The sequence below is a fragment of the Delphinapterus leucas genome, chromosome 14 (genome assembly GCF_059928025.1).
Source record: "Delphinapterus leucas isolate spDelLeu-1000000601 "Yukka" chromosome 14, BTC_Dleu_Yukka2, whole genome shotgun sequence".
In the NCBI taxonomy this organism is placed as follows: domain Eukaryota; kingdom Metazoa; phylum Chordata; class Mammalia; order Artiodactyla; family Monodontidae; genus Delphinapterus; species Delphinapterus leucas.
In genome coordinates this window covers 23,092,549-23,108,499 of record NC_143142.1, presented here as the reverse complement: position 1 = coordinate 23,108,499, position 15,951 = coordinate 23,092,549, and the positions used below count along the sequence as shown (strand labels likewise).

Here is a 15,951-nt window from a genome sequence, read left to right as displayed (position 1 = left end):
GTTAATGTCATGAGACTTGTCTCCTGGCCACCTGTGCCCTGCCCAGACCTAGGAGCATGGCACAGTGCCTTGTGGCTCCTCTTCTGTTCTGAGGAATGCTGGGCTTTTAACTACATTCTTGCTGCCATCAAGTCTTCTATGACTCTTTCTTCGATATATTTTTATTGCCTTTTTGAAACACATGGATCCCCCAAAGGCATAGCCCTGTATGTATAACAGACTAATACGTATAACATGCCTTCCACATGCCAGGACCACAAAAGAACACAGACAGATGGGATGCAGTTCCTAGGTCAGTGGGCAGCATGCAGATGAGACTAGAGGGTGGCAGTTTCCTGCAGGCCAGGGATCACTCATCATCACCTGATAAGTGACCTTGGGCAGGTTGCTTATCCTGAGTGAGCACAAGTATATGATGAGGTTTTTTGTTTGTTTGTTTGTTTCTTTTTTTTTGCGCTACGCGGGGCTCTCACTGTTGTGGCCTCTTCCGCTGCGGAGCACAGGCTCCGGACGCGCAGGCTCAGCGGCCATGGCTCACGGGCCCAGCCGCTCCGCGGCATGTGGTATCTTCCCACACTGGGGCATGAACCTGCGTCCCCTGCGTTGGCAGGTGGACTCTCAACCACTGAGCCACCAGGGAAGCCCTATGATGAGGTTTTTTTAAAAAAATGTGTTTATTTTAAAAATACTTCATTGTGCCAAGGCCATGAACTATTTTAAGAACTTTATAAAATTTAGCCAACTACTCCTTATTGTTTTAAGCACTTTATCAATTTTAACTCATGTAAATTTTTATTTTTATTTTTTTTGGTTGCACTATGTGGCTTACAGGAGCTCAGTTCCCTGACCAGGGATTAAACCCAGGCCATGGCAGTGAAAGCCTGAAATCCTAACCACTAGGCCACCAGGGAACTCCCTAACTCATGTAATCCTGATGTGGATGTTCCTGTTTTACACTTGAGTAAACTGAGGCACAGAGATTCTGAATCACATGCCCACAGTCACACAGTAAGAAGATAAAAAAGAGAACGTGTGCAAAACACTTGTCAGTCCTTGCCCCCTAGTAAGGGCCAGACACAGGCTGTTATTTTTGGAGTTGTGCTGTCACAGGGAGTAGGTGCTGCTGTGGGTGGGCGTTCACAGGGAGGAAGGTGAGAGCCTGTTGATAACCATTTCCTGGTTTTAAACCTAAAGTTGATTTCATTCTGAAGATCTCATGTGTTTATCCCCTGAGACTTCCTAGTGCCTTTTCTTTGCAGTCCTTCCATTTCATCCTGTGCAGTCATCTCCCAGGCCCAGAGGGGTGAGGCCGTTCCCAAGGTCACAGTATTCTAGTCACCATCCCCTCCACCCCCTCACCAAGCTCAAAGCTTCCAACTCTAGACCTAGGGCTCAAGTGGCCCTTCTGCAGTGCCAGTTATGTGGCTCCTTTACAAACTGCTCACATTTTAAACTTGGTCAGTGGGATGTTATTCCTCACTCTGACATTTGCTTCCCGCCTGGTAGCTAGAAGTTTCCCCTAGGGGCCAGGGCTGAAATTTGGCTTCCTGAAGCTTCAAGGTTTGGGTGCCTGAAGTGAGCCCACTGCTGGTTGCTTTTCCCCAGCTAACACCAGAAATCCCCTGAACACCCCCTGGGTCTTGTTCCAAGAGGGAAAGGGGTCAGTAGAGCTGGGGGAGTCCCGTACTCCAAGCTCTTCTTTCTTCCTAGGATTGGCTCTGGGGCCAATCTCTCCTTCACAGGTTGGCAGATCTCACCGGCCTTCCATGACTGAGGCTGTGACTGGAGGCCAGGAATGCTGCTGGGTGGAATGTGAGTGAATGGGTCCTTTGAGCTGCTCTCTGGGGCCCAATCTCAGCTTCCTGGAGTTCCTGAATGAACATCTGTCCTGGCTCACTCAGTTGCAGAAGACCCATTGACCAAACCAGCTTTGCGATCGTCAGTGGCTGCAGGCCCAGCGTGCAGCCCAGTGCTCTGCACTTCTTGTTTAGAACCCGCAGCGTGTAGGCATCGCCTTGCTTGCACAGTTTTTCTGATTCTCATTGCATTCCTCTGAGGATTATCTGGCCCATTTTTTTAGATAAGGTGGATACCCAAGTCCAGTGAGGGCTCTGGAAGGCCAGAGCAGCTCTTCTATTCCTGGTGACCACACTGTCCTCACCACTTTGCCAGACCAGACTGTGAAATGGGGAGAAATGCTCCTGTTGTGAGATTGCTGGGAAAACCGGGCATGTCTTGGTGCTTTCAGGCTCACTGTAATTTTAAAGACTTCAATGAAGAGGACTCTAGGAGGAGTAGACATTAAGAAATTTCACTTTCAGTTCCACCAGCTGCTTGAAATGAGCACTTATTACCATGTAGTCCAGAGGAGGCTACTAATGATTAGACCCATTTCACGTTTTAAAATTACATATTGTATTAAGAGAATGTGTACAAAAGTTATATTAGGATACTTGAAATATGTGATATACTGTAATTATAGCAATCTTTACAGATAATATTTCATTTATCCTTATAATGCAAAAATCAAAAAGGTAAAAAAGTACAATATAGCTCATGTTTAAAAATGCATGAGGGGCTTCCCTAGTGGCGCAGTGGTTAAGAATCCGCCTGCCAGTGCAGGGGACACGGGTTTGAGCCCTGGTCTGGGAAGATCCCACGTGCCGCGGAGCAGCTAAGCCCGTGCGCCACAACTACTGAGCCTGCGTTCTAGAGCACATGAGCCACAACTACTGAGCCCACGTGCCACAACTACTGAAGCCTGTATGCCTAGAGCCTGTACTCCACAATGAGAAGCCCGCTCACCACAACGAAGAGTAGCCCCTGCTCACTGCAACTAGAGAAAGCCCACGTGCAGCAATGAAGACCTGATGCAGCCAAAAATAAATTTATTTAAAAATAATAAAAAGTACATGAGTTAATATTTAAGATTCTTAAAAGTTACTTTTTAAAAATAAAAGTGAAATGTAAGTTCTTAAAGTTCAGATTTTTAACTGATTTGGGGATTTGATCTTAACTGTATGTACATTGTTTTATTTTAAAAATACATGTAAGTAATTCTAGGTACCCTGAGTCATACAATCTCGAAGCAGGACAAGTTACACTCCTGTTCTTTATCATATTACGAGAAGGTACTACTGTTGCCTTAAGCTAAGTTCAGTTAAGCAAGTCTGTGTTCCCTAGCTCTGAGCTGTGGGGATGATTAGATTAGGGATAGGCATGTGTCCTCGTATGGAGTGAAGGAATGCAGCCTCCCCACCATGGAGCAGAAGCTACCAGAAGAGTCATCCATTGTATGTATGGATGGAGGAAGCATGTGAACCTGGAGCTGCTGCCATGAGGGGCTGTAGCTTGAGGATAAAGCAACCACAGGAAAAGACAAAGAAAAAGGGAAAACAAGGCTAATATCCTTGGTGACAGTCTCTGGATCAAACTGCTCCTGAAGCTTATGTACCTGTGAATGTTTTTAAGCTCTGGGACCCACTAAGTGCAGTTTTGGGTTAAACCCATTTGAGTTGTGTTCTCTGCCACTTACCAAAAGATTCTTAACTGTTATCCTCAGTGTAGGGATAAAGAAGCTTTATAGTTTGCCTACTTTTCATAGGTTCCTGGGCACCAGCTACGTACCTTCTGAACCTCAGCTCTGCTCTCATTATGGATAAAGGCTGATATCTGGACATCTGTCTGCTCCTGGCGAACACTGACAGATTTCCCAAGCACATTCCAGGATCCAGGAGAGGGGACTGTGCAGGGACTCGTGTTAGGGCCTGAGGCAAAACTTCTAGGAATGACCGCAGTAGGATGAGACTCGAGTTTTTTTTTTTTTTTTGCGGTATGCGGGCCTCTCAGTGTTGTGGCCTCTCCCATTGCAGAGCACAGGCTCTGGGTGCGCAGGCTCAGCGGCCGTGGCTCACGGGCCTAGCTGCTCCGCGGCATGTGGGATCTCCCCGGACCGGGGCACAAACCCGTGTCCCCTACATCGGCAGGCGGACTCTCAACCTGCGCCACTAGGGAAGCCCCGAGACTCGAGTTTTTCAACACATTGCTGTAGCCCTGGCCAAGCATCTCATCCTCAAAAGAACATTTACAACAGCCAGTCTACCAGGATGTTTCACAGCATTGCCAAAGGCCTCTTATTGTATACTCCAGTGAACCATGTGATTCTGTAGGGCATTCCTTTGGACCATTCATTCATTCATTCATTTCTGCTTTCTTTCTCCAGTCTAACTACACCATCTTCTGAGCCTGCTTCCCTTTCAAGGGCTTTGCACTTGCTGCCCTGCTTCCCATACATCCTTCTCCCAGATCCCTGCACAGAGGCTTCCTCATTTCCTTCTGCCCTCACCTCTGCCCACCCCTTCCCCCAGGGGTTACTAGGGTAACATCAAATAAGTTAAAGAGCTCTGGATTTTGAAGTGTAAAGAGCTAACATTAAGTATCTACTGTGTGCTGGAAGCTTGACTCTTCAAGTAATTACTGACATTTCCTATTTTTCAGAAGAGGAAAGGGTCTGAGAAGCTAAACAGTTTTGCATAAGAACATCCAGTTATTGAGGGGCAGAGCCATGAAGCGAAGTCTCCCAAGCAATGTGCCATTAGTTAAATTTGGAAAATTCCCCTGCTGCAGCCACAGGCTGTGGTGGGAGACACTCAAGACAGTAATGAATTTGCTAGTGCTTGGCAAACTACAAATGCCACGACTTCTGGCTACCATTTACTGGGAATCTCCATGTGCCAGATGTTTACCATGTACCATCACACTAAAAGTCTCAGAACAACTCCAAGGAGATATTTTTTCATCATTTCCATTTTGCAAATAAGGAAATGAGCTCAGAGAGAAGTGATTTGCTCAAGGTCACACAGTGACAGCAGAGATTTGAATCCTGGGTGGTGGGGTTTTTTTTGGCCACACCCCCAGTGTGGCTTGCAGAATCCTAAAGTGCTGAGTTGTAACCACTGGACCACCAGGGAATTCCCCTGGGTGGTCTTATGTAAGAAAATCAGAAGCTGGAGCATCAAGGCCTTAACTTGAGGTCAATATCTATCCAGTCTCTCAAGGAAGGATACCTGGATGCTTCTGGCCTGCTCCTCCAACCCCACCCCAGATAACCCTGGAGTGAACATCACTGTACATGTGCCTCACAGAGCTGAACGTGTTTGGGATATGAGCCTAGAACCAGAATTATAGTCAAAGGGTTGTGGGTACTTTGTCAGGCTTGGTGCTTCACATCTGATCCATGTGCGTCTGACTCCTCTTTCTCCCTTCCCTGGGATAGGCCCACACCCTGTTGCGAGGCCTACTCTGTCCTTCCTGGGAGCTGGGACTAAGAGCCCACCACTCTGGAACTACTATAGAGGTGGAACACGTCCTCCCAGACTGAGAGTTTAAGACCAAAATAGCATGTGTCTGCTGTTGCCCTGTTTATGGAAAACAGAAGCCTATGGAATGTCAAGACTGCACAGTGAAGTCTTTAAGAATGTCTGGGCCACATGGCATTAAGGAAACGGCTGGTGAGATCACTCAGGGCTTAAGACCTCCCCTCTTAGGGCTGCTTTGGGCCCCTTAGCAACCTGTCCCAGGCTCTGCAGCTCAGGCCTGGCTCTTCTAGTCCCTTCCCCTCTCTGGGCCTGTCTCCTGATAGGTCTACAGGGGAGTGTCAGATGACAACATAGTTGTGACTTAAGAGCCAAAAAGTGCTGGACCTAAGTGAGGAGCTATCATTATGACTCCATGAGTTGATAATCCATGGGGTCAGAAGTAGGCTGCTGGGAGCTAAGTCTAGATACAATTGGCCTATGCTTCCCAATAGAAAATGTTGGTAAGAGCTAGGTTCAAATCCTGGCTCTGCCACAAACTAGTTCTGGGACTTCAGGCAGCTGACATCACTTCCCTGCACCTCAGTTTCTTTAATTGTAAAGTGGGACTAAAAATAGTATCTACCTCCTTGCTAAAAGATTATAAGAGTTGGTGTGACCAATTTGGAAAACAGCTTGCCAGTTCCTGAAAAGGTTAAAGACCCAGCAATTCCCACTCCTAGCTATTTACCCAAGAGAAATGAAGATAAATGTACACACGAAAGCTTCTACCCAAATGTTTATAGCAGCACTATTTACAATCACCACAAGGTGGAAACAGCCCAAATGCCCATCTACAGATTAATAGATGAACTGTGGTATGTCCATACAATGGAATGGTTTTTGGCCCCAAAAAGGAATGGAGGTAACTGATAATGCTACAACATGGATGAACTTTGAAAACATGCGAGGTGGAAGAAGCCAGACACAAAGGCCAAATACTGTATGACTCCATTAATATGAAATGTCCAGAAAAAGCAAAACTATGGAGACAAATTTTAGTGGTTGCCAGGGACTGGGGGAGGAAGGATGGGGAGTGACTGGTAAAGATAGGAATTTCTTTTTGGGGTGATGAAGATGTTCTAAAACTAGATAATGGGGATGGTTGCACAACTATAAATATGCTTAAAACAATTATACACTTTAAACGGGCGATTTTTATGGTATATTAATTATATCTCAAGCTGTTGGAAAGATAAAAATTAGAAGAGAAAGTAGGTAGAACTCGGGGCAGCGAGTAGCTCAATAATCGTTGGTCATTAATCTTACTAATTAGGCCTCTCTAAAGCCCCAGAAACAGTGAGCAGGGGGAAGGAAGGGGCTGCTGAACTTCTAGCTCAGCCTAGGTCTTTAAGCCGCCGAGTGTCCCTGGGCGTGTCCCCGGACCCATCCCGCGTCTCCTCAGAGCTCCTCATAAATGAATGGGAGGACAATCCCCACCCACGTCCCTAGGGTCTCGCGAGGAGTGTGGGGGTTCAGGAGGCAGAGGCGGAATTCCTAGAGGGAGCCCTCGGTCTCGGCCTGGGCGGTGCGGCAGGTGTCGGACCAGGCCCGGGCTAACCCGGAAAGGCCCGAGAAGCTTTTTCAGGTGTTCTAGTGATTGGCAGCCCAGGGGGGAGGGCTTCGGGTGACGGCTGCCCCGCCCCTCACGTCGGGCCTGTTGGCGCCAGCCTGGGGGAGGTGGGCGGGTCCCGGGGTCTGCGGCGCCCATTGGGCATGGGGGGGAGGAGGTGCCAGGGAAGGCCTAGGGCCCCGCCCCCGGCTTTGTGGCGACCAATGGGCGCGGCTCATGGGCGGGGCGTCGGTGGCGTCGGCGGAGGTCGGGCGGCTGAGGTGGCTGAGGTGGCCGCTGAGGCTGAGGCGGCGGGCGCGGCCGGGATGGCGAAGAGCCACGGAGAGAACGGGCCGCGCGCGCCTGCAGCCGGGGGGAACCTGTCGGGGACCCGGGAGAGCTTGGCCCCGGGACCCGACGCCGCAGCCGCCGACGAACTCAGCTCTTTGGGCTCCGATTCAGAGGCCAACGGCTTTGCCGAGCGCCGCATCGACAAGTTCGGCTTCATCGTGGGCTCGCAGGGCGCCGAGGGCGCGTGAGTATCTCCGGGGCTCGGAGCCGGGGGGCCGGCGGCCGGGGGCGGGACCCGCGGGGGGTCCTCGACGCGGACAGAACCGCTCTCAGAAAGGACAGACACGTCTCCCAACCAGGAACAACCGACCCCTTGTCTCCCTTGCCCCACCCCCACCTCCCCCCCAGCCGGACTGACCCACCCCTAGGAAGGGCCGACAGGGCTCTCCTCACCAGTGCGGGCTGGTCGACAGATACCTGTCCCAACCCCAGCGCTGCCACCCTCGCCTTAGGGCTGGCTGAGTCAGCCAGCCCCTGACAGGCTCACAAGTGGCCGCCCCTCCCCCAGCAGGCTGCTATTCTCCATACCCAGCCTCCCAAAAGACCCACAGACGCCCTTGTCTCAGCACCCCACTACCCCCACTTCAGGGAGACACCTTAGGCAGACTTCAGAGGGACGGGCTGCCCTGCATCCACTGCACTCCGGGACAGACTGACCCTCACCTCAAGACACACGGACCTCTGGATGAATTGACATTGGTCAGCTTGGGACAGACAGTCCCTTCCCCTCATGGAAGGGTCAGAGAGTGCCCCCCTCTCCCCCCTCAGAGGCAGGTTTCTCCCTGTCACCAGCAACAGGTGGGCAGGCACTGCCCCTTCCCAGTACCCACAGGATGATGGTACCTCACCTCTAGGACAGACTGTCAGCTGTCTCTGTGTATGCTGTGGAAACATGCACCTCCTCTCCAAATGCAGACTGTGGGGCAGGCAGGGAGACAGCAGGGTCCCTGCTCATAGCACACCCAGATCTCCCACACCCAGGCACCCAGCTGGCAGGCAGAGCAATGTGAGGCTGTGGAGCAGCAACTTCCCTCCAAGTGGGGTAAGCTGAGCAGCCACATTCTGCCCCCACAGAACTCCCTGAGTCCAGTCCTCACAGAGATCGTATGTATGGGCTGGTGATGCCCTTGGGAAAGATGGACTCTAGACCCCATTCCCATCCCAGCTGTCCTATCAGGCTCTCTTATGACTTATGGAAGAGCCTTAACCATCTGTAAGATCCCCACCCCACACCCCATAAAGGTCCCTTCTGGGATTTTCCACAGTCCCAAAGCCTCACATTCACCAGGCCTCCTTCTCCTTTGGAGAGTTGGAGAAAAATGCAGGCCCCTCCCCTAAGGAGAGTTCTCTTTTACCCACTGGATCTCTCTCCTCCAGCCTCTTCCCACTTGCTCACAGCAAGCTAAGGCTAGTCCAGTCCAGGACTCAGAGAGCACCCCTTATTCTGATCCTTCACCCTGACTTGCAGCTTTGTCACAGCTCCCCAAGGATTAGCTTGTGAGAACCCAAAGGGTACTTAGGGTATATTTTTGAATTGGAGAGCAGACACCAGGGATCAGGGTCCTGGGAGACATGAGGTCTAGAAAAGTGGGAAAGGAGTTCCCAGTTGCATTTGTGGGTGATTGGAAGGAAGAGCTCAGATTTGCTGGTGAATTCTGGGAGATAAGAATTCCTACTCCATGCTTATCAGGCAGTTAACCAGGTATCAGGGTACAGAGCAGTGTGATATAGTGGAAAAAGGCCAGATTTAGGAAGAAATCACTCTTGCTGGCTTTGTGACCTTGGGCAAGTTCCTGAATCTCTGAGCCTGCTTCCTCACTGTAAAGGGAAACAGTAATACCTACACCCAAGATTACTGTGGGGATTAAATAAGATCAAGTATTCGAAGGTGCCTAGCATAATGCCTGGCTCAAGTAGTGGCCTAGGAAAATGTTGTTTCCTTTCTTTTCCTTCTAAGGGTCTGAAAATTGATGAGAAAATGAGGGCATACCTCTGGTATTTGTGGACAGAGAGGCCCCAGTGGAAGCACCTCCCTTTGGCTGTAGTCCCCAGCCAAGCAGCCAGACATCTGTCTTTCCCACCCTCCAACCGCAAACCAATGACACCGTCTGCATAATTGGTGTCTGTAGCGCTGGGGCTGAGGTGGGATTCCACATCCCTTCCTCTCTGCCTACCTCACTTTCTTGACCCTGTTGGTCAACCTAAAATCTCTGGTGTCTGAAAGCTTGGATGTTCCCTGTATAGTTTATATTGTTGTTCAAAAAAAGCCAAAAGTAAGTCACTGCTCAAGACCGTAAAAGAGGAAGTTATGGGAAGTTTCAGGGTGACTGCCCTGAACCCAGTCTCGTGGTTGAGAGCTAGGAGACCATGTGCTATCCCAAAGAAGTGAAACATTAGCACTGATGGCTGCAGTGGAGATGGCAGGGACTCTGGCTCCAGATTAAAGGTCTGTTTCAGCCATCCTGGGCCAAATGTTGTCTCAAGACTATCAGTTTTGGCAGTTGCCAGGGGTTAGGGGGATGGGGGAAGAAAGCAGATCAGAAGCTACCCCACTCAGGTGATTGCTAGGTACCTGGCATGAGCAGATCATAAAATCATAGACTTTTAACGCTGGAAGGGATCTTACAAGTTTGACCAGCTTAACCCTAACTTATTATACAGATGAGGAAACTGAGGTCCAGAGAAGAGAATAACTTTCTTAAGATCACATAGCACAGGGCTTCCCTGGTGGTGCAAGTGGTTAAGAATTCGCCTGCCCGTGCAGAGGACACAGGTTTGAGCCCTGGTCCAGGAAGATCCCACATGCCGCAGAGCAACTAAGCCCATGCGCCACAACTACTGAGCCTGTGCTCTAGGGCCTGCGAGTCACAACTACTGAGCCCACGTGCCACAACTATTGAAGCTTGTGCACCTAGAGCCCGTGCTCCGCACGCAACAAGAGAAGCCACCACAACGAGAAGCCTGCGCACCGAAATGAAGAGTAGCCCCCGCTCGCCACAACTAGAAAAAGCCCACGCACAGCAACGAGGACCCAACGCAGCCAAAAATGAATAAATTGAAAAAAGAAACATCACACAGCACATTAGTGTCAGAACCAGGACTTGAACCCAGGGTTTCTGACTCCCCAGTCAGGACCATTTCCACTGCCTTTACCACCCATTAATATGGCATATGGCCCCAGCAGTAAATCGAGTGCTGGACAGGTAGAATAGAAGTTTCCTAGAAGAACCTGTCTGCCCTCACCTTCCCTGGCTCAGGTCAGCACTTTTGACTCCCTCAGCAGTGTGGGAGGCTAACAGGGATGGCCCAGCAAGGATAAGGCTGTGTTGTCATTACCACTTCAGTAGACTGATGAGCTTCAGGACTGGAACCAGGCTTTTTTTTTTTGGCGGGGGAGCCGCGGCTTGTTGGATCTTAGTTTCCTGACCAGGGATTGAACCCAGGCCCTCAGCAGTGAAACTGTGGAGTCCTAACTACTGGACCGGCAGGGAATTCCCTGGGACCAGGCTTATTCACTTTTTCCTCAGGCCTGCAGAGAAGTAAATGCTCAATTAATATTTATTTATTGAGTGACATTTACCGGCACACATTTCAAATCAGGAAGCTGAAAGTGAGCTTAGAGATGGCCATTCTCATATGGATAGGTAAACTGAGGCCTAAGAGAAGTGATTAACCTCACCTCTTCGGTCAATTAGGAGCAAAACCAGGAATTAAACCCAGAACTCCTGATTTCCAGCCCTAGGCCTTTTCTACTTCACCTTGTCCATCTTTTTTTTTTCTTTTTTCTTTTTCTGGCTGTGTTTGGTCTTCCTTGCTGCTGCCTGTGGGCTCTCTCTAGTTATGGTGATCCGGGTGGGGCTACTCTTTGTTGTGATGTGCGGGCTTCTCATTGCAGTAGCTTCTCTTGTGTGGAGCACGGGCTCTAGAGCATGCAGACTTCAGTAGTTGCAGCATGCAGGCTCAGTAGTTGTGGCTCGCGGGCTCTAGAGTGCAGGCTCAGTAGTTGTGGCTCGCGGGCTTAGTTGCTCCGCAGCATGTGGGATCTTCCCGGACCAGGGCTCGAACCCATGTCCCCTGCATTGGCAGGCGGATTCTTAACCACTGCACTACCAGGGAAGTCACATCTTGTCTGTCTTTTGAGCCTACTCTACAGGGAACCTTTGCTGGGCCCACGATGGTCCCTGCCTGCCCTTGAGCAGTAGCCAGTGAGTGGGGAGAGGCAAGAAAGCAGCCAGCCAGTGAAGGACCCTGTGGTGGCATGGGCACAGACAGGAGTGCTGGCAGCATTAGTTCTTTTGGCTTGGCTGGCAACTGAGCTGGTTGTTGAAGCCCAGGAAGGACCAGAGGAGGAGAAAGAAGTATCCTCAGCAGGGAAGGGTGGGAGGAGTGATGTTACCATTCCTATCACTTCGGGGTAGGAAGAGCAGACCTGTTTGTGGGGGGGTGGGGGGTCCCTTTTGCAGCAAAGAGGACTTGGTCAGGAGGGGAAAGAAGGATATCAGTTGGATACCAGGTCTCTGGCCTGAGCAAGATGGCCTGAGAAGGGTGGATCCCTGACCTCCCTTTCCTTTTCCTATGTGATTGCCAGGACTGGCCTCCCGAAGCTGGAGTTTCCCACCCAGCTTCAGTCTGCTCAGTGCTTCAGGCCAGATAAGGTGAGGAGCTATGCTCTCTGGGGTCCCGTGGGTGTTGGCTTCCTGTTAGGGGAGAGAGGGATCTGAACTGGGCCCAGGGAGAAACATCTGGAACAGCAATATTGTCTTTTGCTGATTCAGTTCCCCTGTCCCCTGGGCCCTCCACTACTCATAGCCAACTATGGCAGCCCTATCACTTTGGAAATCTTAGAACTGGCTTAATTGACATCCTGATAGTTTGGTCTGTGCCAGTTATTGTTGGGCCAGGGCCCTCCTGACAGGCCAGGGCCTGCCTCCCCGCTTTTCCACTACCTTCTCCAATGTGTAAGTTCAGAACATCCTCTTTTCTTGAGCTATTACAGTTTCCAGGAGAGCGTGGAGCTGGCAGTGGAGTGGTCCCTGGGTAGCCCATCTGGAAAGAGACAGCTGCACATGTGGAGCCCCGGTCTATGACTCTGGGCCACAGATCCTTCATTTTCTCTCCTCCTTCTCTTCCTCCAGTTTCAAAGGAAAATCCGGTTTGGTAGCCCTGTGGGTGTTCTAGGGCCTCAGACAAGACTTGACTTGGTGAAGGAGGGGGCCAGCACACTAGCTGCTGCCCTGGGAAGGTGCCTGGGTGTCCGCCTGCTAGGAAATCCTAAGCTGTGGGAAAGAGATAAAGCGGTGGGACCTGCTTGATGTTTTGTCCTCCCAGCATCTGGGTCTGAAATAGGACCTTCAGGGGGCCAGTGAGGCCTGGCTCTGGTTCAGCCTTGCAATCTGTTTACACCGCGGTGGGAAAAGAAGGTGCTCTGTGCTCCCTCCTCACCTAAGCTCTGAAGTCTGGTTGTTTGTGTGACCTTGGACATATTGCTTCACTTTTATGAGCCTCAGTTTCTCACTGTGAAATGGTTATGATAATACTGACTTTGCAGGGTTGTTGTAAGGTTTAAATGAACTGATGTTTGAAAAGAGCCTGATAACACCATAGGTGTTGTCAGTGAATGCTCAATGAATGTTCTACCTCCTCATAGAGACTGGAGTAGCTAGCGGTCCTGTCTTTTCATTTCCTACTTTCCATCTCTGGCTGTGATGATGAGCGTCAGTGAGGTCCATCCACTGTGGGCAGGAGTGAACCCTAACCCCTGGTGAACCCTTACGTTCCCCTGAGAGGGGTGGTTATCCCATTTTGTAGATGAGTACACTGAAGTTCTAAGAAGAAAGCGCCCAAGGCTTGCCAGCTGGTAAATGGAAGAACTGGGGCTAGAACCTGTTTCTCGACACTGAACCCAGTGACAACCTTGCTAAGGTGGAAGCCGGCGGGGTGCCAGGTGCTCACCAGTCCCTGAGGCCCCCACACCCAGAGCAGCAGTTAGCAGGAACCTGGCTACCTCCCCATCCCAGTGTGGAAGGCAAGGCAGGTCTCTCAGTACAGTCGAAGTCCATGGGCAGCCAGGCCAGAGAAAGACCCAGTGAAGATCCTTGGGGAGGCCCTGGAAGCCTGGCCAGATCAGGCCTGTTCTAGCCCTCCCATAGGCCAGAGTCTACACTGCTCTTGACCCCAAAATACTGCATAATGACCATCTGACTTTGATATCCAGTGTGTGCCTTTTGGAAGAAGTGTTTCTTTGTAGGTAAGGCAGGGATTATGCACCCCGTACAGGTGAGAAATCTGAGGCTTGGAGAAGCCTTGCAGTTAGTTAACAGTGGAGCCAGATTTGGGAGGGATCCCAGATCTTCTGACTCTCAGCCCATTGCTACCACAGCTACGTGGACCTGCCCATTCTCTCCCTCACTCCAAGCCAGTTGAACCTCAGGCCAGGATGCATTGCCCACCAGAGCAGAACCCAGTCGTCATCCACCCATTGTCAGTGTCCTAGCTGATCACTCTCTTTATCCTGCTGGCAGCACACCTGACGGGGAAGAGGCCTCCTTTAGCTGCTTTGTCTGCCCCTGGCAAATCTGCTGCTATCCTGGGCCCAGGGAGGGACACCCTGGCAGGGAGAAAACTCCTGGCTGCTCTACTGGCAAACCAACTCTCCTGATGCTTGACCTGCTTAGAAGCCCCCTTTCCAGGATTTTAGGGAAGCTACCAACTTAGACTTTCCTTTTCTCATCGTTCTCTTTCCCTTCTCTATCCCACCCCACCCTACTCTATTCCATGCTCTGTCCAGTTCCTCAGAGGCTGGCACAGCTTACCTCTTCTCTGCTCTTCATGTAGGGAAGTAGGCAGCAGACTCAGGAGCCTGGGAGAGAAAGCCAAGGCTTTACTTTCACCAGTTTATCCATCTTAGCAGTGAGTTTATTTATCAAACATTTATTGAGCCCCTACTCTACCAGCCTCTGTGACAGGGACTAAGGATACAGAGTTGATCAAGACATCTGTGTCTTGTTGCCCTCAAAGCATTCACAGACTGGTTGGAAAATAGAAGCACAACCAAATCATTACAATGTTGAGCAATAAAGCCTGTAATGGAGGCATGTGGTTGCTCTGGGAATATATAGGAAGAAGAAGCAGCAAGCTCCATCCATAGGAGCCCAGAGAAAAGAAGTGGCATTTGATCTAGGCCTGAGAAGGAGCAAGGAAGGCCATTCTGTTGTATGGGAGGGGGACCCGTGTGCAGAGTCCCCCCAGAAGCCAGCTGTTTGAGAAATGTGGTGTGCCAAGAGGTGACAAGAAGAATGGGAGGCGGGAGGATGACGTGAAGCAAGGGGAGGGTAGCAAAGTAGGTTGGGCAGACTGTGACTAGCCTTGAATGTCAGACTGAGGCCTCCTGTGTTTCATCAAGGTCAGTCTGGTGCTGGCATGGAAGATGGCATAAAGAGGAGCTGGGCCACAGGCAGTGAGAGCAGTTAGGGAGGCTGGGACAGCCCAAAAGGGCCGTAGAGAGGCCTGGAAGAGTCCTGGAGCTATAAGGATGAAGAGGTCAGCAAGTAGGGCTTGGTGCCTGATTGACTGTGTGGCCTGAGGGGAACTGGGAAGGCTTTGGCCAAGCTGAAGTGGCCCTAGCCATTCCGGGGCCTCCTGACCACAGGGAAGGAAGGCCATCTGTGGCCTTCTTTTGAAGCGGACAGTGGGCTGCTGCTGACTCTGCTTTGTCACAGCCCTGGGCTCCCCAAGGTGCCTGGCATGGCTGGCACGCTCAGGGCACATCAAGGGTTTCTTTGTCTCTCTCCAGTAAGAGAGTGGGTTTGGCCTGGTTGGGAGGGGGTGGGGTGAGTGGAACTGAGCTTTGAGGTCTCTGCCCAGTAAACATATTGGATGGCAAGGAAGGCTGCAAGAAGGGCTAGACTCCTCTCCAAGGAGAGAGGAGTAAGTCCTGAGGGTCTGGAAAGCCTACCTTAGGGCGGTATATAGCTGGGGAGGGTAGGTTTGGGGCTTTTAGGCACAGCCTAAGCTGATCAAGGGGAGGCAGATGGCAGCTGAGGGCTGACTTCATCTCACCTTTATTCTGTTCCTGGAGCTGGTGCCTCAGCTGGGAGGTGGAAGCAAGTCCAGTGCCTATGAGAAAGTGAACCCCTCAGCCCTTCGGGGCACCACCAGCCATTTCTCAGAGATGATTCTGGCTGGATATGTGGATTTAGGCTAATATGGGAAAGGGTTCTGAACCCAGGGGTCAAGGTGCCAGTGCTGGCTCCACCACTGCCCCTGGTGGTGTGTGACTTAAGCACGTCCTCTCACCTGACCATGGGGCTAATGCTCCCTGCTTTTCATCCAGCACATACTACGTGTGCAGCCATGTGCTAGGCTCTGGGGACTTGGTCCTGCCCTCCCAAGACCTAGAGCCTAGCAGGGAAGTCAGACATTCAACAGTAGATAAAGGTGTGGTCTGTGTACAAAAGGATTGTGAGGATCAAATGAGATAACTGGATTAGGAGCATGTGTAAACAAACACTGCTGAACAGGGATCAGGAGACCTGAGTCCTGGGCTTCCCTGGGCCCCTAACTAGCTCCGCGACCTTGAGAAAGTTGCTTAATCTTTCTAAACCTCAGTTTCCCCTGCATGTAAACTAAGGTAGTTTTTTTTTTTTTTTTTTTTCTAAGATAGTTTTAATGGGTGATGTTGAAGAGGTCTTCTGC

At 50.8% G+C, this 15,951-nt stretch overlaps 1 protein-coding gene across 4 annotated transcripts in view; it reads left to right on the top strand.

Annotated features, from left to right (window-relative positions):
* Positions 1–7,115: 7,115 nt before the first annotated feature.
* The window catches only part of TBC1D10A (TBC1 domain family member 10A), a 30,405-nt gene continuing 21,569 nt past the window's right edge, over positions 7,116–15,951 (top strand). For 3 of the 4 annotated variants that reach the window (XM_089894708.1, XM_089894709.1, XM_022550863.3), the window contains exon 1: positions 7,116–7,441. In XM_089894708.1, the coding sequence (XP_089750834.1) occupies positions 7,131–7,441 (311 nt within the window). In that variant the 5' untranslated portion in view covers positions 7,116–7,130. Of the gene's footprint in view, positions 7,442–11,845; positions 11,913–15,951 lie in introns of all 4 variants that reach the window. The other variant, XM_089894707.1, reaches the window with a different exon arrangement.